This window comes from Notolepis coatsorum (assembly GCF_963971535.1).
Source record: "Notolepis coatsorum genome assembly, chromosome: 1".
Taxonomy (NCBI): Eukaryota; Metazoa; Chordata; class Actinopteri; order Aulopiformes; family Paralepididae; genus Notolepis; species Notolepis coatsorum.
The window spans coordinates 100,250,641-100,274,193 of record NC_140165.1 but is presented as its reverse complement, the minus strand read 5'-3'; the positions used below and the strand labels follow the sequence as shown (position 1 = coordinate 100,274,193).

The window sequence follows — 23,553 nt, the reverse complement described above, 5'->3', positions numbered from 1 at the left end:
ATAAGCAGGTGTGTGGCCACCTACTCGCCTCCTTCTTCACTTTCACCACAAGGAAGTGCCTTCGGTAGATCCCCACTTGACGAGGTTGTTAGTAGAAGAAAGTTGGAAAACTAAAGAACGGGAAGATACGTTGACATCATATCTTTATTTTCTCTCTCACTATTTTCAAGAAAATACGGCGATATTGTCTTCGTCACTGGAGTGTCTGGAAGATGATGATCATTCTACACCTCCACCGTTTTTTTCGTATTAGGAGCTCACGCCGCTGACATGCTTCCCAACTACAATCCTCCTTGCTGCGGCTGGATGGGGTAAAAACCCTCCAGCAACACAGCTGGACTGTAGGACGCACCGACTGTTGTGAGAAGCGGTGGTTTCCAGGTTGGGTATGTACTGTTTTGCTTGCGAGCTCTGGTTGTTGTTGATGCTATGGGGGTTAGCTAACAATTTACGAAACGCCGACCCCAGGCTAGGGTCCTCTGCTCGGCTTAAAACGGCGGTCGGAGGATCTTGGCCTGACGCCCATGATGGCTAAATCTAGTGGCCCGCGCTAGGTTCTGGTGATCCCAGGATTCTAGAGCGGATGCTTCTCTGTCCCGTGTAGGCCCCATCTTTCATATACAAATGAAAGTTTACCCTAACGAGGAAATGTGGGCATAAGATCTTCTTTATCGGAAGTTCCATGCTCAAAGGGCCCCGTGTGTGTCTGGATCACCGTTGACAACTGTGTTCTGACATTTCTTTTTCTTTTCCCTGTTAGGGAAGGGATTGGGACATCGGCCTGTCTGAAGTGTGGCTTGTTATGTCATTGTATGCAGTTCAGGTGATGGCTGGTTAGCTTGCGTGCTAGTTGTGGAGCTACTGTGTAGCCAGTCAGCTGTTAGCTGCGCAGCTGTTAGCTGCGGCGTTAGCTTGCTGTGTTTACCAGGCTGGTATACGTTAGCTTGTTGCTATCAGCCGATCGGCTGTTAGCTTAATGCTACACTGTTGAACGTTCTGTGACTATAACATGCCTTAAACACTCTGACTACGACGTCATCTTTGACAGAGGATGTTAGTCGAACCTACCGGGAGCCCGGCCGGCGAGGACTGCGTCAACATGGAGAACCGTAGCGTCTGGGTGCCCTTGTCGTCGACACAGGAATGCTGTGTTTAACGTCGGTGTCCCGTTAGCCAGACTGCAGTTCGCTTGGCCTGCGCTCACGGTAGGAAGGTCCCGACCAGACCTTAAACACGTCTTCTTCCTTCCCTTCTAAATGTTTTGTAATAACGATGTTTTCCAAAACGGGTGTTGCTGCAATACATTAAGGATACGACGCGTGTTGTGTGTGAATTGTCTTGTCACTGGTATAAGCTTCTTCTCCATACAAATCGGGTTGTTGTTTACATGTGTAAAAATGATCTGGTTAGTTGTGTTGAGAACATCATGTGTGTTCATGTAGATAGGATATTCCTTTATTGATCCCCTTGGGGAAATTCAGGCATCATAGCAGCATGGGGGGGGGGGGGGTTACAGGTAGTAAAACAACACAGTGTACGGGTAGTAAAAAACAACACAGGCAGTGTAAACAATTGATCAATATGGTCAATATAATTTACTATCTGACTAGCTGAAGAAATATTCACAGTGTCACATAGGGTGCAGTATGCATAAGGTAGTGTTATAATTTACTATCTACTGAGTATACATTATTCACAGTATCACGGTATCCACTGAAATATACATTATTCACGGTATCACAGTATCACAGTATCCACATAAGGTGCAGTAAGCCTAAGGTAGTGTAGGTTGTCCTCCTTGGGTTCCTATAAGTCCCAGGTCAATGTCTGGTAGCAGTCGCTGTCGCTGCCCCCTGTTGTGGAGCCTGGAGGCTGCTAGTCGCTGCCCACTGTTGTGGAGCCTGATGGCCGCTGGTATGAAGGACTGTCCGAGGCGGTTAGTTGAGTCTCGGGAGGGAATGAGTCTGTGGCTGAACGAGCTTCTCATCTTGACTAGCTCGTCGTAGAGGGGGTGGTAGGGGTTCTCCATGATGGCAGCCAGCTTCCTTATCATCCCCCTCTCTGCCATCACCTCAAGTCTAGGTAGCTCGACTCCCACCACGGAGCTAGCCTTCCTCACCAGCTTGTTGAGCTTGTTGGTGTCCCTTGAGTTGATGTAGCCTCCCCAGCATGCCACAGCATAGAAGAGGATGCTGGCCACAACAGTCTGGTAAAAAGACTGCAGCAGTCTGTTGCACACATTGAAGGACCTGAGTCTCCTCAGGAAGAACAGCCTGCTCTGTCCCTTCCTGTAGAGGGCCTCTGTGTTGTCCGACCAGTCCAGTTTATTGTTCAGGTGTAAAGGTGTAAAGCTATGCTTAGTGACATATGAGTGAAGAATGAATTATTTTCTCAGCCTGTAATGACAATGAACAGTGTGTTCACATATTAACAGGGTTATCTGTTCAACTGGGCTGTATCAAGGGTAAGGTAGGAGGGGTGTTCCCCCCGGTTCCCTGGGGCTTCACCACTCTCCTCTCAGACATGTTGTTTACAATATACTGTGTCACTGTGTTGTGGGGATACGATGTAACCCTTAGCTTAGTTGCTGGGGTTGTGCTAACCGCTTGAGGAACTATATTTTCCTAAAGAAAAGATTGTTTGGTCGCTTTTCGTGTGTGCTTAGCAAGGCCTGTGGCCGATACTAATCGAGGATTCTGTATTCTCTCGTTATGAAAAACGGCGTTCCTCTGTAGCAAGAGTGTACTTGCCATTTTTTGTTGTGATAAAGGGTTGTGTGTGTCTTGTGATCTACAACTGGGTTAGGTTGGCCACAGAAGCACATGTGTAAGTCTGGTACCGGGGCTCTTAAGGGGGCCCTCTCTATTCTGTGTTTTTCCTTAGTAAAAATCAGATAGCAGGTTAGCACATGAGCTGTGTGAAGCTGTTAGACACTTCATGTAGCTGAAGCTTTTTTGTCATTACATCGTATCATGGGTGTGGGGTCGTAAAGGGGTGAACTGGTAATCCTTCCCTCCCCTTTTGATGGGCAGGGGTTAAAACCTCCTGTCCTTCAAGGTTCCTGTCACGTTGCTGTTCGGCACGTTACAGGGTAAGAGGGGGGGGAGGGGGAGGGAGTTTCCTGGTCCCACGCCCTGGAAGATTGGGCGTGTGCACCGCAGAAATTCCCCCGCCATAGAGTACGTCACTGTGCGCGTCTCTGTTGGTAAGACTTCCGTGAGTTGTGCAGGTCCATATGATGGATCTGTTTCAGGGAGTGGTCAGGGCTCCTCCTCACGAAGCTCCTACTCTGGCCTTCTGTGAGTTAGGACTCTCCTTCCCTGTGAGGGAGCCTCCTCAGAGTTCAGAGCCTCCTCCTCAGATTGTCAAGGTGAGTAGAACTTCAAAAAGGAGTCCTGCTCTATTGTGTGTGTATTCGATTCAATTCGATTATTGAGTGTGTATTGGTTCAGTGCCTCCTCCTCGGAGAGCCCTAACCCTAATTACATAGCTCAATGTTGCAATATATTATTTTCAATCTATACAGCTCGCGTGGGAAGTCTCTCTGGGGATTTCCGTCTCCTCCCTATGGGAGGGTGGTGGGATGTAAAAATGTAAACAATTTTTACCCTCAGCTGCGTCACGAGGGATTCATGTCAGTCTGTGTTCTTTCTTTTTTGAATAAAAAGAGGAAGGTACATGAAGCATGACGGCTCCGTGTCGTTCTCCCAGGCGACTTGGAGGAACAATGTTTGGTGTCTTGTTAGACTATCCATTGATGTGTTTGGGTCTCGACGCATACACAGTGCTGGCTCGGTGTGTTTCTGTTACAGAATCACACAGGGGCTAAGTCCGCCTTGGTTGCTTGTTAAAACAGCGTTTTTATAGGGCAACTGGGATGGAGTTTTGTCTCTTCCGAGCGCCAGTTTACTAGGTTGTCTCGATGAATTCTCCTTCATATCTGGGGGATGTTAACGGAATAGATCAGAACATATGTAGAGGGGTCTCACGCCCTTGGGGTGGGCCACTGAGCACGGTCCAAATGGGACCGTCTGGGTGGCGCCCTCTTTTCATGTTTTAGATCGACACGCATACTGGAGTGGGCATGTCGGCGTGGTTAAGACACGGGACTGGTCTGGTCACGCTGGTCCAGGTCAGTTAACCCGTTGTCCGCCGGGGATGCAGATCTGCTGTTCTGGTACCCTGAGGGAATTGGGTTTTTTCAGGGGGAAAAAATGCTGGGTCGGCCCGGGGTGTCACAAGGTTAGGCGTTATGGAGACCCTTGTTGGGTACTTTGTACCTGGCACTATCATGGGGGCTGGTTCTCCTTTCTTTGCTCCTCTCTCACGCATGGCGAAGAGAGGGCTGTTGGGGTGGTCTTCTGGACCTCCTCTGGTAACCCTGTGTACTTCCCGAGCCGCCGGGCCCGGTCCGAAGTAAAGTTTCGTTGATACCGTAGGCCTGGGATAACCCTTTTTTGAAAACTGAAACACTTGTACTGCGGTATAGCCAGTGTATGCCCGCAGGTGTGTTTTGGAGTTTTTTCTTGAGGGGTTATAGGAACAACCACCGTCGGTACCAAGAGGGTGGTTGATTCCCTGGTGTGTTGGAGCAGTGTCAACTCCCGGGTTACCCGGTTGAGTGTGCCCCTGCACGTTCATGACGTCTGCCAATCATGTCAGCCTTCTCTGCCTGGATCCCTCTTGGTGGTTTTTTTTTAATGGAGGCTTCGTCATGGTGATCAACAACGCCAGCGTCCGCACCTTCCGCCGGGAGGGCTGTTTCCAGCTGACTCCTTTGGCGCCTGTCTCGTCCGCAGTGCTCCAGGCTCAGGTTACAGCCTGTTGCCTGGTTTCCCCGGTGCGCTACCTGCTTCCGTTGGTTAACCTTTTTGTGTGCTTACGGCCATGCTGACTGCCTGTTCTGCAGGGTCAGTGTGCCAGGCGGTGTGCTATTGGGGGGAAAGGGCCTGCTCTTGGAGGGGCCTTATCCGAATACGCTGGCGATGTGGGGGGCGGTGTCACTAAGTGACCACCTGGTGGGGTCTTGATGCCTGGCGTCATTGACCTCTTTCCAGGGGATCCAGTCCCTTCAGTGGGTCTGGACTAAATGGGTCTTCCTTCGCGCTCCGCTGCTACGGCCTTGCCACGGGGTTGGGTTTGCTCTTAAACCCCGTGTTTTCTGGGGGCAATAACGAGGTTGTTCCTTCCGTTCGTTCCCGGGTGGCATGCGGGTTGTGCGTGTGTGTAGTCGTGGGGTCAAGCCACGGTCTGCTCACCCTGTGCATTGAGTTGCTTGAGTGCCTCTTCGCACGGTCGGATCCGTCGCCCTCCCGTGAACCTCCAATAGGGGGGGTATCCTCCATTAGGGAGGGTCGGGGGGGCTCAGTGCTCGTGCACGAAGTGAAGTACAGTGCAGAACAGGTGCTGAGCGCACCATTTAACTCATAGAACTGGGTTATATACATAACCCTTCGTTAACCCTTCCACTGCCACACGACAAAGTGTTAACCTTTTCACTACCACACTACAGAATGTTAACACTTTCACTAATCACTACCACACTACCGTCTGTAGTGTGGTAGTGAAAGGTTAAAGGGGAGATGAAGCGTTAAACAATATGAGCCTAGTTTGTTTGTTGTGTACCTTGGGTAAGACATGGTCCTATAATCAAATGTGAAATCCTGCTTATTTGTCTGAAAACTCAAATGTAATTTCCCCGTTTTTGCCATGGGCGCCGCCATTTTAGATTTAGCTGGATGGTGACGTCACGGTGATGGTTTGGGCTGGGTCCCGGTTTACAGTGCCGTTTAGATAACTACGTAAATATGGAGTGTTGTGAAAGTCAGTCAGTAAATTGTCAACCAAATGTAACGTTACCTACAGAAAAAATATATATTATATAATTATACTTGTAATTGTATTATCTGCGAGACATCGCCACCACGCAACAAGTCAAAATGCTCTGCTATCTGCAAACAGCTCCACTGTCTGTGTGTGTATACTGTGCTTTGGTCAAATCACATTCAGCATTAGGTATCAGTTTCCTTTTTTTCCTCCCTCAATAATATTATGTTATTTATGTACGTTATCATTATGTAAACAAATGCACATATGGATTGTTTGCTGCAACGTTTCTGAATGAATTGAAGCATTAATAAATAAGCAGATAATTAAATTAGATGTCCATAACATTTGTGTTTTTAATTAGCATAGCCTAAATAAATATGAATTCAAGAAGTTAAATACTGAATTAACAACACATTTATTAACAGGCTGAATAACAGGCTGAAAAAAACAATTAGCCTATTTAATAGGCTAAACACTGCGTAAAATATAGGCTAAGCGGTGGTAAAAGGCAACTTTGGCTATAGCCTTCTAAAACAGGCTAAACTTCGTTTTGGCTTCTTGAGTTCACATTTCTTTGGTTTGCAGTGGTGCATCTGCGGGCCAATGTTCCGAGACATATTACATTTTATTTGTTAGGCTATTTGAATACACCAGCCCTAAATGGTGGATTCAAATAGCCTAACAATTATACAAATATATAAATATGTCTCGGAACATTGGCTGTTGCGTTGTTGCAAACTGGGGAGGTGTGAATTAAAGTTATTGACCCCTTAGTTAATACTAATAACAGGCTGAAAAAACAATTAGCCTATTTAATAGGCTAAACACAGCGCGTAAAATATAGGCTAAACAGTGCGTAAAAGTGCAATGTCTTTTATGCTGCGCTGTGACAGCACTCCATCGTGACAGTCAGCTGAAGCCCGTGGGCCATACATCAAAAAACTTTGTAATCCTGCGTCTTTCATGCATTTGACCACGTTTCGGGCATTATCTCGGAGTATGACATGAATATTTTCTTTCGGAATATGCCACGTCTGGAACATATTCTCGAATGCTGTTGCCAGCGCTGCAGCCTGCAGCAGTGTGGGAGCCGGAGAACTCTTGGGAATGCAGGAGCGCTTTACGGAGTTGGAAGTCTGCGTCAATCCACTGAGCTGTCAAACTCAGCATTGACATGGGGCTGAGATCAGAGCTCCAAATATCACTGGTAAAGCTAATTGAAGAAACATCTTCTTTCAGAAGGCTATCAATGTGCGAATACACTGCCTGGTAGAGCTCGGGTACAGGGCAATGTCTTAAAAATACGTGCGACCTGGGAGAGTGTAACGCGGTCGTCGAGCCCTATGAATCCATTACTTTTCATGTGATCACCTTAGCCTTCTGACTACCACCGTTATACGCACATGTGCCCTCTAACGTGGTTTGCATTAGTGGCCGCTTTGTTTCCTCTGACTTTTTTTGCGCAAATAATAACGAGTTGAGTTCACCATGTAGGCTGCACTTCATCTCGATATTCAGCCGAACGCATGAATGCTGAGTCTGGCATCAGTTTGCTTACATCAAACACAATGTTCTGAAGGTCCAGATTAATGGGGGGGGTCGTTGGTTCTAACCGAGGGGTATGGATTGGGCTATCACCTAAAGTCCACGTTTATTATTATTATTTTATTTTTTTATCCACTTTTTCTCCCATTTTCTATTTTTCTCCCATCCCAATTTCGTATCATCCAATTCAACCCTCCCCTGTCTCGAACGCTGTTTCTTGCCTCCCACAAGCCGGCTGCAATGTGGACTAAGTCATACATAGCACGAGTCTCCTCCGATACTCGAGGTAACAGCAGTCGCATCTTTTCACCTGCGCGGCGCGATCTTTCAGCGTCAGGGGTCTGCGCTTTGGAGGGGCGCCGCCCCTATCGCTTCCTGATTCTACTGCGCAGGCGCACCAACCGACCTGTAGGAGTCGCTGTCCACAACGCCCGATCCCCACCCATCAGTTTCCCACCCCCTAATACTGCCAATGTGTATTAGTACGGACGACCAGCTAAACTGTTGCAATGTGGAGCGCTGGGCTCTTTGGGCTCTTTGGCGAACCCAGCGTCTCCAGTATTCGTGGTGAGCGCCTTGCCCACTGCACCACGTAGCTGCCCCACGTTTATTATTTTCTATATTATAATGTTTTATTTGTAAGATATATATATTTACTGTTGACCTGATAGTGTTTTATTGTTTTATTGTTCGCCCATATATGCTCCTTGTATCGCCGCTGCTTACAGCGCGCATTGGAACGGAGACAAAGGTATACCGTTAGTTTTGTATACAGCCGAGCCACTCAACACATATTGAACGGAGAAAAAGATAACCGTTAGTTGGAGAATAAAAGTGAGGAGAGAGAGGTGTTTTGATACAGCGCTGTGGTGGTAACGTTAGTGCCGTTATTAGTTGGAAACGGTGTTGTGGTGTTGCCAAGGGAGAGGAGGAATACCATACTTCTGCATCGATCTGTCAACAGCGACGGGCAGAGGATAACAGAGAAATAAGAGACGTTTAGACTGAGTTCGGTTGAGGCTGAACTCATATAGCAACCAACAGACTTCAGGTGATAGCCTAATCTATACCTTTCTGTTGAACTAATTCTAATTATTAATCTGGACCTTCAGAACATGCAGTATTATTAATTTGCTCAAATGTCGTGGCCTCACACAGTGCCAACTGCAGGTCTCGCCATCTCAGGTGCAAACTGCAGGTCTCGCCATCTCAAAGATGACAGAGCATGCAGCATCCCCCTGTTGGGGTTGCTCAATGCTGTAAAATATTACATAAATGTGTTTTTATGAATAACGATATTTGAGGAGCCTAATAATATTGCTACAGCGTGCTGCAGGTAGTAGTAGTAGTAGCTAGGTACGTGGGAGGCTGCGGGCAAAACCATCTCCGTGACGTCAGCATTTAGCGTGAACAAAATGGCGGCACACATGTTGATAAATGCTACATAAATGGACATAACAAATAATTTTTTCTTAGAAACTGCTTATTTTTATAACAGGATTTTTTTCTGTGGTTTATCTAAATACTAATTTGATGCTATGACTATGTTTATATCGCTATGCTTCATCTCCCCTTTAACCTTCTGTAGTGTGGTAGTGAAAGGGTTAAACCTTTTCATTCCTTCATGTTGTAATTTCCAGTGGTGGAATGTAACTTAAGTATTTTTACTCAAGTACTGTACTTAAGTACAATTTCGAGCTACTTGTACTTTATGCAAGTATTAAAAATTTTAGGGAACTTTATACTTTTACTCCACTACATTTCAAGGGAAATATTGTACTTTTTACTCCACTACATTTATCTGAATCCATCAGTTACTAGTTACTTTGAAGAAAAGGATTTAGCATAGAAAACAGACAAAATAGAAAATGTATGAATATTATATACTTGCCTGTCGACTTCACTTTAACATAACCTTTAATCAGAGCAGCATAACTGTACCACATACCACTTTAACATAACCTATAGAGGTCAATGGATGCACAAACATCATGTAGAATATGTACTTTTACTTTAGATACGTAAGTACATTCAATAGCAAATACTGCTCTACTTTTACTTAAGTATAATTTGAATGGAGGACTTTTACCAGAGTACTCATTTATCTGAGTATTTCTACTTTTACTTAAGTAAAGGAACTGTGTACTTCTTCCACCACTGGTTAATTCATTTCTTTGATATACTATAAGCCATAGATCTTATATTGCCCGTTAGCCTTGGTATAATCTGGGTATAATCAGGGTATAATATGGGTATAATCTCTCCCAGATTTCACTGGCGTCCTTGAGCGAAGCCAATGAGAGCCGTCTCTCATCCATAAATCAGCTATTAGTGGTGAAGCTGTGGGTGAAATAGCTTTACGCCATAATGTGCAATTTAGACAGATGGACCAATGAGACGCTTGAATGATCTCACCTTGACCCGCCCCCTGTCCAGCTACGGTTACCGGGGGCGTGACTGCCGGGCCAACCTGCACCTGCTGCCGTCGGGGGAGGCGTTGTACTTCATCGCCTGCGTGGTCGTCCTGTACCACATCAACGACCACACGCAACGGCACTACCGCAAGCACACTGACTGCGTCCGCTGGTTTGTCTCCATGTTTTTACTCTATTCCTATATTTCCTACTTACCAACAGTGGTGGAAAGTGGTAACTAAGTATTTTTACTCAAGTACTGTACTTAAGTACAATTTCGAGCTACTTGTACTTTATGTGAGTATTTAAATTTTTTGGGAACTTTATACTTTTTACTCCACTACATTTATCTGAACCCATCAGTTACAAGTTACTTTGAAGAAAATGATTTTGCATAGAAAACATAATATATATACAAAATAAGAAATGTATGAAGATTATATACTTTCACATTTGAAGCCTGTCAACTTCAAGAGGATGTAATCAGAGCAGCATAACTGGACCACATACCAATTTAACCTATAGAGTTCAATGGATACACAAACGTCATGGAGAATACATACTTTTTTTAGAACATTTGTATTTCACAGAGAGAAACTGTATTCAAAGAACGCTATTAAAATAGTCTTTGAATCTAAATATACTTTCTTTGTGTTGATTTTACATTAATTCCATGATTTTACTCAAGTAAATATCTGTTACAAGCTTCGGTTTTAAGTAATTTTTTATCTAGATTAATCTAGATTAATTACAGAAAATTGTGAGATTGGACAGCTGGGTGGCGCAGCGGAGATTGCGCTCGTCACCAATGCAAGAGACTCCGGTCTCGAATCCGGGTGTCAGCATTGCCTCCGGCTTGGGCCGGCCGTCATACTGGCTCAATTGGCAGAGCAAGCGGGTAGAAGTCGATGGGTGGTAATTTGGACGTTGTGGACAGCGACTCCTACAGGTCGGTTGGGGGACGCCTGCACAGCAGAGACAGGAAGTAGCGGGGGTAGTGTGAGCCTCCCATGCGTTACACCTCGCCATTGAGAGTCCGCGCTGGCAGGTGAAAAGATGTGACAGGCTGCCTCCTCGTGTACCGGAGGGGACACGTGATGCAAGGCTTCTATCCTCCCTACAACCGACCAGTGGGGGGCATAGTCGAGCAACGTTCAAGACAGGGGAGGGGAGAATTGGAAACACGAAATTGGGATGGGAGAAAAATAGAAAATAAGGAGAAAAAGTGGATACAAAAAATAAAATACAAATTTGAGATTAATTAGTTAATATTTTTTTTATCTATTGACCGCACTAAAATAAACATTTACTTGGTGTAGTGTAGTGTATAGACCACTGCACTTCCGTGTTACATGGAGCTCATGTGAGAGCACAGGGGGATAAAATGAATGAATGTTGATGAGAGCTTTGAAGTGGTTGTAGCTACGGCTGTGGGGGTGCTGCAATAGACTTTTATACACCTGAGTCTCCTGACGACAGAGTACAGCAACTTGCAATGGGCCTGGTCTACAAGATACACTACACGACCAAGGTACCCATGTACATGTCAAAATACTTCCCAAAGGTCAGTGAATACCACGATCACAACACCAGAGGGAGCTCCACAAATCATGTTAAACCCAGATTCGGCTCAAATAAGGGACTAAACACGTTTCGCAATTATGCCACATCAATGTGGAACGCCCTACCCAAAGCTGTAAAGGAATGTGGATCGCTACCCACTTTCAAAACCTCTCTCAAGGGACACCTACGGGAGACTGCAATTCAAAACTGGCCCCTGTAAATATCCTAACCCAACCCCCTCCAATGTACAGTCATTTACCTAGTATGGTTTTGTCAATAGTCCAATGTACAATTTTGTTTGTTTGTACAGTGTCCCCCCCCCCCCCCCTCAATGTACAGTTTTGCTTGTTTATACAGTGTGTCTCCCCCCCCCCCCCCCCAATCACCTCCAATGTAAATTACCCAGTATGGTTGTCAATATCCCAATGTACCCAACCCCCCCCCCACCCAACCTCCTCCAATGTACAGTTTCTACATCAAATGTATATACTCCCTTTTCTTGACTCCTTCTGTATCACAAACAGTACTGTATTTGCAAATCTGGTATGTCATAAATGTATAGATGTAGCAGTACTGACTATCTGTATGTCATGTATGTCATATATGTCCTGATGAATTGAAAATGGGGGACCCTGATGTAAACAAGACGAAAGTCTTTCTCTGGTCTGCATCCCCTTAACAATTGTGTGTATTGAGCTGTACTGTATTGTACCCATTCTGCAATCTGTTAATAAAGTTTTCAATCAATCAATCAATCAATCAATCAACACGGAGAGACCAATCCCAAGTCGATCGGCACTTTCTCGGCCGAGCTATAGTCACTCTTCCGCACCTACCCCCCAATCGCGCAGATTGCCCAGGGAGTGTGTCCGGACAATCCCAAGAGACTCCCTGGGCAATCTGCGAATGCGGAGTTCGTCATTCATTTTATCCCCCGCGCTCTCCCATGAGCTGAAAATGAAAGTGTTGCGTTGTCCATTACTGAAGTCCATGATGTTTTCATGTTTTTTTATTTTCATGTTTTTCTGTAGTTTGACCATCCATCCCGACAAGGTGCGGGTCGCCTCGGGGCAGTCGGCCGGCGTTGATAAAGACGGCAAGGTGATTGTTTTCTACCACTGTCATCGTGTTCATTGTTCTGCTTGCTGAAATGAGTTTCACACAGTGTTGTAGTCGAGTCACTAAATCTCCAGTCCGAGTCTCGAGTCCCCAGTGTTCGAGTCCGAGTCCAAGTCCGAGTCACCAAAGAACAGCTTGAGTCGAGGTCCCCATCACCCTGGTCCAAGTCCAAGTCCGAGTCATCAAGGTTGAGTCCACTCCACTCTGGCAGTCAAAGAGCTGACATACAAATAAAGAAAGGTCTACATTAAAGATAAATGACACAGCGGTCACCGTTTCAAAGGGAGTTTATTTACTTTATGACACAATAGCCAAACAAATGCACTAGCCATCAATATCTTATGCCAAAATGATTAGGGCCTATTACAAAAACCAAAACCAAAATGTATTTATCAATTAACAAGTCTGAGTCCTCGTCTGCACCTTCTGAGTCTGAATGCAGTCAATGCTCGAGTCCAAGTCCATGTCTGAGTCATCAGTGCTCAAGTCCAGGGCCCTTATTTATAAACGTTGCGTACGCACAGATATGTGCGTAACCCGTGCGTACGATAATTTCTAAGCAAAGTGTGGGACTTATCAATTTGAACTTGTGCTTGACTTTGTGCGTATATCTACGCACAGCTCGGAGCATGCGTACCTGGCGCCCGGTGGTAGAATATGAATATTACAACGCGGAAATAAGCTTCCGTGCATTAGTTTCAACACTGGCGTGTTCTGTATGGCCCGTAATTCATTATAGTTCATTGTAAAATAGCAACAGTAGTGTAATTATGGTCAAAACCCTATAAATAGCATTTGGAATAATAGGTCTTTCTCTCCGAATGAATGCAGCATGGTTTATATATAGCGTTATCGGAATATACTGCGCTCCGCTTAACTCAACTCGTTATTATTTTGCGCATAGATTGCAGAAATACGGGAACGTTTTGATTATATTTAAAAGGCTTTGCCATTGTTAAACGTAATAAGTGGAATTTCGAAGCTGTAAGCAGAATACAAGTCATATGAACACCCACGATATAGTGTTCTTCCACCTTCCTACTGTATAAAGAAAGAATAAAAAACGCATTGCAACGAGAACAGAGGTTATTTGTTGAGTTTATGTGTATTACAAAACCCTTGCAATAAATGTGTCTTAAATGAATGAAAAGCATACATGCTCTGGATACAGAGCATATATCGTGTGGGTGATATGACTTGTATTCTGCTTACAGAATTCCACGTATTTAGTTTTACAATGTCAAAGCCTTAATATAAATCAAAACATTCCCGTATTTCTGCAATCTATGCGCAAAATAATAACGAGTTGAGTTCTAACAAAGAACGTATTACATGCTGGGTAGGCTGATAGAGTAAACTATGATATGAATATGAATATGATATGATATAAGGTATACTGGTCCGTCCGCGAGGATAGCGAGGAGTCGGATAGCCATTAATGCCATTAAGAATATAGGCTATTAATGCAAAGCGACGGTCTATAGCCTATACATATTATTTAATGTATTTTTTTTTAAACTTCTCCACAGGGAGTCTTTTTTTTTTTAAACTTAATTTTTTAGCGTTTATCGCTTTTTCTGGTCAAGCATGACCGACAGAAACAGGTTGAATGGGATGTAGAGTAGGGGAAGACACTGAGAAAATACGGCGGGTCCGGGAATCGAACTCGTGTACCCCAGATCCGTGACGAGCACGGTTGTCCCCGACGCAGAAATAGCGCCGAGGTACGCGGTGAGCTACGGGAGCTCGCCTATTTAATGTTTTCATAAGCGTAAAGATATGAAAAAAATAAAAATAAAAATAAGCGTAAAGATACAGCTAGATTAATGATCAAGTTAGTTTACTGTATGCAGGCTTCGCAGGGCTGTGCCACGTGTTATTATATATGCGCAAGTTACTGTTGCATAATGTAGGCTATGGCTGCTATTATATGTAATTCATAATGGCTACCTAATACCGACAACAAAATAGATTGTATGCCTCTAGTACAAATCATATTATACCCGGTAGCCAATCGAACAAAACGAATAAAGGCATTCATATTCCAGCATGGTTATAATGACACACCAACGCCAAACAGTGGTTAACGAACGGTCTTTATTAGTATTTTGAGCTGTCCAGGCAGAATTGCAGCAATGGTCTTAGGGAGTCGTTGATATCTGACATCACCATGTACAAGTCCGCCAGACTTTTATTTATCCCATAACACGGGTTGTGTCTTCTTGGTTTGGCAGCGCCTCAGTGAACAATCTCGCTCGTGGAGTTTCTCATAGTTCGCTTGGGTCAGTCCATTATTTCACATCCCATGGGGGGTGTTTCATTACCATATATGGATAATCCTGCACGAGCATTGACGGTAGAACAAAGAGGTATTTATCAACACGGAGTGTGCGTAGGACCCGTGTACGCACGGTTGATAAATCCCAATATTTCTGTGCGTTCACACATTCTAAATTCTGTGCTTACGTAAGAAAATAGAACACTTTCTAAGAATTGTTGATAAATGAGGGCCCAGGACTTGAGTACTATAACACTGCACATTATCATATGTTTACAACGTGTTATGTTATGTGAACACATGACATGTGATTTCGCAATTTCTCATGGCATGACATTACACTTTCACACGTCATCACACAGTCACCTCTGTGCCGGTATGCAGACCATGTGTGATAATAATATGTGTTATACTTTCACCTTGTACTTTCACATGTGATGCCATGAAAATAACACGTGAAAAATCCTGTAAGTACACCTAATGTAACGTGAGTCATATAAATCAAGTATTCCAAAAACACATTTGAAACTTGTGATATTGAAGTATTCCAAAAACACATTTCGAAACACATGTGATACTGAAGTATTACAAAAACATTTGGAAAATATTAAATCAATTTTAGGATTTAATCAGATTGTCAAATATATCTATTTTTTTTTATCAAATTACATTTTTCAAACCTTTTTTTCAACTCGTAAGTCACTTACAAACACGACAAGCTGACAAAACAAGACATAGTATATCAGCAATTTCATACATATAGGCACAATAAATAAGAATAAACAATAAAAGATCAGCTAAGACAGTTACAAGTGGACACACAGTGGGCAGAGATCATACTTTTAAATGCAGCAAGAGAAGGAAGAACCTTCAGCTTCAGAGTCAGTTGGAGGACAAACATATTGATCAACTCTACCTCTGTGACAGAATACTGTACAAACATAATTTATTATCTATCAACTTTACCTCTGTGACAGTATACTGTACAAACATATCGATCAACTTTACCTCTGTGACAGTATACTGTACAAACATATCGATCAACTTTACCTCTGTGACAGTATACTGTACAAACATATTGATCAACTCTACCTCTGTGACAGTATAATGTACAAACATAATATTGATCAACTCTACCTCTGTGACAGTATAATGTACAAACATATTGATCAACTCTACCTCTGTGTCTTTCAGCCCCTAACTTGACCTCTCTCTGTGTTTCAGCCTCTAACTTGACCTCTGTGTCTTTCAGCCTCTAACTTGACCTCTCTGTGTTTCAGCCTATAACTTGACCTCTCTGTGTTTCAGCCTCTAACTTGACCTCTGTGTGTTTCAGCCCCTAACTTGACCTCTCTGTGTTTCAGCCCCTAACTTGACCTCTCTGTGTTTCAGCCCCTAACTTGACCTCTGTGTGTTTCAGCCTCTAACTTGACCTCTGTGTGTTTCAGCCTCTAACTTGACCTCTCTCTGTGTTTCAGCCTCTAACTTGACCCCTCTCTGTGTTTCAGCCTCTAACTTGACCTCTGTGTGTTTCAGCCCCTAACTTGACCTCTCTGTGTGTTTCAGCCTCTAACTTGACCGCTCTGTGTGTTTCAGCCTCTAACTTGACCTCTGTGTGTTTCAGCCTCTAACTTGACCGCTCTGTGTGTTTCAGCCCCTAACTTGACCTCTCTGTGTTTCAGCCTCTAACTTGACCTCTCTGTGTTTCAGCCTCTAACTTGACCTCTGTGTGTTTCAGCCTCTAACTTGACCTCTCTCTGTGTGTTTCAGCCTCTAACTTGACCTCTGTGTGTTTCAGCCTCTAACTTGACCTCTGTGTGTTTCAGCCTCTAACTTGACCTCTCTCTGTGTGTTTCAGCCTCTAACTTGACCTCTGTGTGTTTCAGCCTCTAACTTGACCTCTCTCTGTGGTTCAGCCTCTAACTTGACCTCTGTGTGTTTCAGCCTCTAACTTGACCGCTCTGTGTGTTTCAGCCTCTAACTTGACCTCTGTGTGTTTCAGCCTCTAACTTGACCTCTCTGTGTGTTTCAGCCTCTAACTTGACCTCTCTCTGTGTGTTTCAGCCTCTAACTTGACCTCTGTGTGTTTCAGCCTCTAACTTGACCTCTCTGTGTGTTTCAGCCTCTACAGCCCTGTGTTCACATCTGGGACTCCTCCAGCCTGGTGACCCTGCAGCAGATCGGTCTGGGGACCTTTGAGAGGGGGGTGGGGTCTGTGGCCTTCTCCTCTGCCGTGAGTTCAGTAGGGGCCAGTGTTGAGGGGGGTGGGGTCTGTGGCCTTCTCCTCTGCCGTGAGTTCAGTAGGGGCCAGTGTTGAGGGGGGTGGGGTCTGTGGCCTTCTCCTCTGCCGTGAGTTCAGTAGGGGCCAGTGTTGAGGGGGGTGGGGTCTGTGGCCTTCTCCTCTGCCGTGAGTTCAGTAGGGGCCAGTGTTGAGGGGGGTGGGGTCTGTGGCCTTCTCCTCTGCCGTGAGTTCAGTAGGGGCCAGTGTTGAGGGGGGTGGGGTCTGTGGCCTTCTCCTCTGGCGTGAGTTCAGTAGGGGCCAGTGTTGAGGGGGGTGGGGTCTGTGGCCTTCTCCTCTGCCGTGAGTTCAGTAGGGGCCAGTGTTGAGGGGGGTGGGGTCTGTGGCCTTCTCCTCTGCCGTGAGTTCAGTAGGGGCCAGTAATGTGACAATACCAAGGTACCAGCCTAAGTATCATGAGTATCATACCGGACAACGATACCATGACAAAAACATAAAATATCAGGAAAAGTAATGGAATGTAATAGAACATGGAAATGTTAACTAATAATATTTTGATGCTGTTGAAACCAAAATAATAAAATGATTGATACAGCTGCTGAGCTATATAATGTAGCTGAGAGAGAGAGAGAGAGAGAGAGAGAGAGAGAGAGAGAGAGAGAGAGAGAGAGAGAGAGAGAGAGAGAGAGAGAGAGAGACTGTTTGAAAATTAAACCTCTTTTCCCAACTGTTATGGGACCAGCTTGGTTGACATTAGCAGCTAACGTTAGTTTAGGAACTGTCACACATGCTCCTATATCATTTTTCTGGTTCGCTCTTTTAGTCGCAAATGCGAGTGAAGCGAAACGTCCAGTCTTGGCTTTAGTCAGAATCACGATACGATTTGCGCACATAGCGTAGCAAATGCTGCAGTCATGATGCTGTTGACTACTCAAAGCAAAATATAAATGTACACATGCAAATACACACATAGGGCTGTCCCCGACTAAGGATTTGGATAGTCGACTAAAATTTGCCGTTAGTCGACTATTAGTCGACAAAAAAATTAAAATAATAATAATATATATATATATATTTTTTTATCATTCCATTTGGGCTGTGGGGGTGCTTAATGTCTGAAGGAGCCGACTGAAGGCTTCTTGTCCTCTGCAAAAGCATGCAATTGGTCCACTGATGGATACATCTTGATATTTGTCTAGTCTAGTGTGTTCATTAGATGGGTGAAATCCTCTTTCAGTGCCTCTGTGCCTGTTTTCTTAGGCAGTTAGCCTCTGGTATGCGTGCCATTAGCGTTAGCCACGCTTCTAGGCCTCTTTTCTTTTGGAAAGAATGATAATTTTTTTTTCTTTTTTTTATTATTATTATTATTATTATTTTTTACTAAGAGGTTGGCAGTCGACTACGGCTCCTTTCGACCGATTATTCGACTATTCGACTAATAGGGGTCAGCCCTATACACATGTAAACACACATACTGTACATGTACACGTGCAAATACACACATACATGTAAACACACATACTGTACATGTACACGTGCAAATACACACATACATGTAAACACACATATTGTACTGTACATGTACACATGCAAATACACACATACTGTGACTAGACCCATAATTATGAGGTTTTTGGCTCTGATACAGATTTATTTATTAGTGGCACCTTTGCCGATTACGATAAATTGGTCAAAAGCTGATATGTCTAACTCCTAACACACACACACACACACACACACACACACACACACACACACACACACACACACACACACACACACACACACACACACACACAGTCCTCATTCTCTGTGACTTGCCATTGCAGGATTGCGGAGCGTTCTTGTGCGTGATTGATGACTCTAATGAACACATGCTGTCAGTCTGGGACAGTGCCAAGGGCACCAAGTATACAGAGGTGAAGGTAAGACATCCATCCAGCCTCTTTCTCAGGGATGAATGAATGATGAATGAATGATCATTACATTTATATAGCGCTTTTCTAGACACTCAAAGTGCGCCCCACAATGTAGGGTGGAAATTGCCTCCTTCACCACCACTGGTACCACCCAACCTTGGGCTACGCAGGCTCAATGGCTGCCATACACACTGGCACCAGGCAGACATCACACTACACAATGGCTGAACGGCTCAGGAGACAGGGATTGATATCAGCCAATTAAGGGGAAGGGATGATTAGGTGGCCTTGATGTCAGAGACCTGATTGGGAATTAAGCCAAGAACGTCAGGGAACCCCCTACTCTTTGCGATAGGCGCTCTGGGTTCTTTAATGACCGAATTCAGTCAGGACCTCGGTTTAGCGTCTCATCCGAAGGACGGCACTCGCAGCTGTACGGTGTGCCTATCACCATAACAGGGGCATTGTTACTGACGAGTCCAGAGGACAGAGTGCCCCCTGCTGGACAACAACACCACTTTCCGGCAGCGGTCTTGACCGGGGCTCGAACCGGTGATCTTCAGATCATGAGTCCGGGGGCGCTGAGTGTGGAAATGCAGCGACTGGCGGGACCAGGATTGCGTCAGGGTAGTGTCCCTTAGTGTCCCTTAGTGTTCCTTAGTGTCCTGTGTGGACATTTATTTAACATGTTTAGTTGGTGGGAGTGGTTATGGTTAAGGCGCTGATAATCTGATATACTCAAAAACTGACACGGCTGCGCATGCTGCTCTGTTTATAGTAAACTTTTGGTGTCTGTAAGCGTACGTGATCCACACATGCGCACTAGGATCACACTCCAGGCCAGTGATCCACACATAGGCTCACAGTCCGCGCACAAAATTGTTAGGTTATGGCTATAACCAAGTTCTGTGAGTATTGGTGACGCTCGGCGTCACTACTGCACTGTACCTCGCTCGTGCACGCGCACTGAATAAAAAATTCCACAATGTACCTTTACATCCCAACATCCGTCTGGCCACACCCCTATCAGCTTACCTACATAAGCAGGGGTGGGGCCACATACTCGCCTCCTTCCCAAGCTTTCACCACAAGGTGAGATCAAGGGCAGCAGCGGCGTCTGACGCCGAGCGTCACCAATACTCACAGAACTTGGTTATAGCCATAACCTAACGTTCTGTATCGTATGGCTCCGCTCGGCGTCACTACTGCACAAGGGAGGCCGAGCGAGAGCCATCGGCCGACAAATGTACCCCGCTGAGGCCCCCTAATGGAGGGCACCCCCCCTATTGGAGGATCACGGGAGGGTGACGGATCCGACCGTGCGAAGAGGCACTCAAGCAACTCAACGCACAGGGTGAGCAGACCGTGGCCTGACCCCACGACTACACACACGCACAACCCGCATGCCACCCGGGAACGAACGGAAGGAACAACCTCGTTACTGCCCCCAGAATCACGGGGTCAAGAGCAAACCCAACCCCGTGGCAAGGCCGTAGCAGCGGAGCGCGAAGGAAGACACAGACCCACTGAAGGGATTGGATCCCCTGGAAAACAGGGGCCCGGAGAGGTCAATGACGCCAGGCATCAAGACCCCACCAGGTGGTCACTTAGTGACACCGCCCCCCACATCGCCAGCGTATTCGGATAAGGCCCCTCCAAGAGCGGGCCCTTTCCCCCCAATAGCACACCGCCTGGCACACTGACCCTGCAGAACAGGCAGTCAGCATGGCCGTAAGCACACAAAAAAGGTTAACCAACGGAAGCAGGCAGCGCACCGGGGAAACCAGGCAACAGGCTATAACCTGAGCCTGGAGCACTGCGGACGAGACAGGCGCCAAAGGAGTTAGCTGAGAACAGCCCCCCCGGCGGAAGGGGCGTATGCTGGCGTTGTTGCATGACCAAGCCTCCATTAAAAAAAACCCACCCAGAGGGGTTGAGGCAGAGAAGGCTGACATGATTGGCAGACGTCATGAACGTGCAGGGGCACACTCAACCGGGTAACCCGGGAGTTGACACTGCTCCAACACACCAGGGAATCAACCACCTTGTCGTTACCCTATGCGGTGGTTGTTCCTATAACCCCTCAAGAAAAAACTCCAAAACACACCTGCATAACTGGCTATACCGCAGTACAAGTGTTTCAGTTTTCAAAAAAGGGTTATTCCAGGCCTACGGGTCGACGAAACATTACTTCGGACCGGTCCCGGCGGCACGGGAAGCACAGGGTTGCCAGAGGAGGTCCAAGACCACCCCAACAGCCCCCTCTTCGCCACGCGTGAGAGAGGAGCGAAAAGAATGGAGAACCAGCCCCAAGCACACCGCACTTGGTATTCCCAGGCGGTCTCCCAACCAAGTACTAACCAGGACCAAACCTGCGTAACGGCCGAGATCGGACGAGATCGGGCGTGTACAGGTTGGCATGGCCGTAAGCCATTACGACAGTGCAGAGTACAATATGTACCCAACAAGGGTCTCCATAGCGCCTAACCCTGTGACACCCGGACCGACCTGGCATTTTTCCCCCCGAAAAAAGCACAAGTCCCTCGGGGTACCAGAACAGCAGATCTGCATCCCCGGCGGACAACGGGTTAACTGACCTGGACCAGCGTGACCAGACCAGTCCCGTGTCCTAACCACGCCGACATGCCCACTCCAGGAGAGGGGGTAGGTATGCGTGTCGATCTAAAACATGAAAAGAGGGCGCCACCTAGACGGTCCTCATTTAGACCGTGCTCAGTGGCCCACCCCAAGGGCGTGAGACCCCTCTACCTATGTTCAGATCTATTCCGTTAACATCCCCCAGATATGAACGAGAATTCATCGAGACAACCTAGTAAACTGGCGCTCGGAAGAGACAAAACCCCATCCCAGTTGCCCTATAAAAATGCTGTTTTAACAAGCAACCAAGGCGCACTTAGCCCCTGTGTGATCCTGTAACAGAAACACACCGAGCCAGCACTATGTATGCGTCGAGACCCAAACACATCAATGGATAGTCTAGCAAGACACCAAACATTGTTCCTCCAAGTCGCCTGGGAGAACGACACGGAGCCGTCGTGCTTCATGTACCTTCCTCTTTTTATCCAAAAAAGAAAGAACACAGACTGACATGAATCCCTCGTGACGCAGGCTGAGGGTAAATTTTTTTTACATTTTACATCCCACCACCCTCCCATAGGGAGGAGGCAGAAATCCCCAGAGAGACTTCCCACGCGAGCTGTATAGATTGAAAAGAATATATTGCAACATTGAGCCATGTAAAATTTTGGTTTAGGGCTCTCCGAGGAGGAGGCACTGAACCCATACACACTCAATAATCGAATTGAATCGAATACACACACAATAGAGCAGGACTCTGAGCTGAGGAGGAGGCTCTGCACTCTGAGGAGGCTCCCTCACATGGAAGGAGAGTCCTAACTCACAGAAGGCCCGAGTAGGAGCTTCGTGAGGAGGAGCCCTGACCCCTCCCTGAAACAGATCCATCATATGGACCTGAACAGCTCACGGAAGACTTACCAACAGAGACACGCACAATGACGTACTCTGTGGCGGGGGAATTTCTGCGGTGCACACGCCCAATATTCCAGGGCGTGGGACCAGGAAACTCCCCCCCCCCCCCCCCCGCTTACCCTGTAACGTGCCGAACAGCAACGTGACAGGAACCTTGAAGGACAGGAGGTCTTAACCCCTGCCCATCAAAGAAGGGGAGGAAAGGATTACCAGTTCACCCCTTTACGACCCCACACCCATGATACGATGTAACGACAAAAAAGAGTATGACACAGTCATAGTCAGCTACATGAAGCGTCTAACAGCTTCACACAGCTCATGTGCTAACCTGCTATCTGATTTTTACTAAGGAAAAAACACAGAATAGAGAGGGCCCCCTTAAGAGCCCCGGTACCAGACTTACACATGTGCTTCTGTGGCCAACCCAACCCAGTTGTAGATCCCAAGATACACACAACCCTTTACCACCACAAAAAATGGCAATACACTCTACAGAGGAACGGCGTTTTTCATAATGAGAGAATACACAATTCACGATTAGTATCGGCCACAGGCCTTGCTAAGCACACACGAAAAGTGACCAAACAATCTTTTCTTTTAGGAAAATACAGTTCCTCAAGCAGTTTTAGCACAACCCCAGCAATCAAGCCAAGGGTTACATCGTATCCCACCACACAGTGACACAATATATTGTAAACAACATGTCTGAGAGGAGGGTGAGGAAGTCCCCAGGGAACCGGGGGGAACACCCCTCCTACCTTACCCTTAATACGGCCAGTTGAACAGGTAAACCTGTTAATATGTGAACACACTGTTCATTGTCATTACAGGCTGAGAAAAGAATTCATTCTTCACTCATATGTCACTAAGCATAGCTTTATAGGTTAGTTTAACCCCCTTAGTTGTGAGTACACGGTACATGAACGATTCTTGTACCGGATCTCCTCACTGGTAAACAAGAATACCCTGAAGACTCTGGCAGGAGCACTCATTCAAGGGTACTACGACTATGCTTGCACCTCATGGTACCAAAGCACCTCAAGGCGCTAAAAACAAAATTACAAACATCTCAAAACAAACTGGTCAGACTACTGCTTGACCTTACTCCTAGAACCCACCTCACCCCTGCCCACTTTG

General features: G+C 46.0%; 1 protein-coding gene across 1 annotated transcript in view; it reads left to right on the top strand.

Annotated features, from left to right (window-relative positions):
* eml3 (EMAP like 3) overlaps window positions 1-23,553 on the top strand; it is a 214,663-nt gene that overhangs the window by 140,095 nt on the left and 51,015 nt on the right. Inside the window, exons 9-12 of the mRNA XM_084332193.1 lie at window positions 9,811-9,960; window positions 12,383-12,452; window positions 16,871-16,981; window positions 18,817-18,912. Coding sequence (XP_084188319.1) covers window positions 9,811-9,960; window positions 12,383-12,452; window positions 16,871-16,981; window positions 18,817-18,912 — 427 coding nt within the window. The remainder of the gene's footprint in view (window positions 1-9,810; window positions 9,961-12,382; window positions 12,453-16,870; window positions 16,982-18,816; window positions 18,913-23,553) is intronic.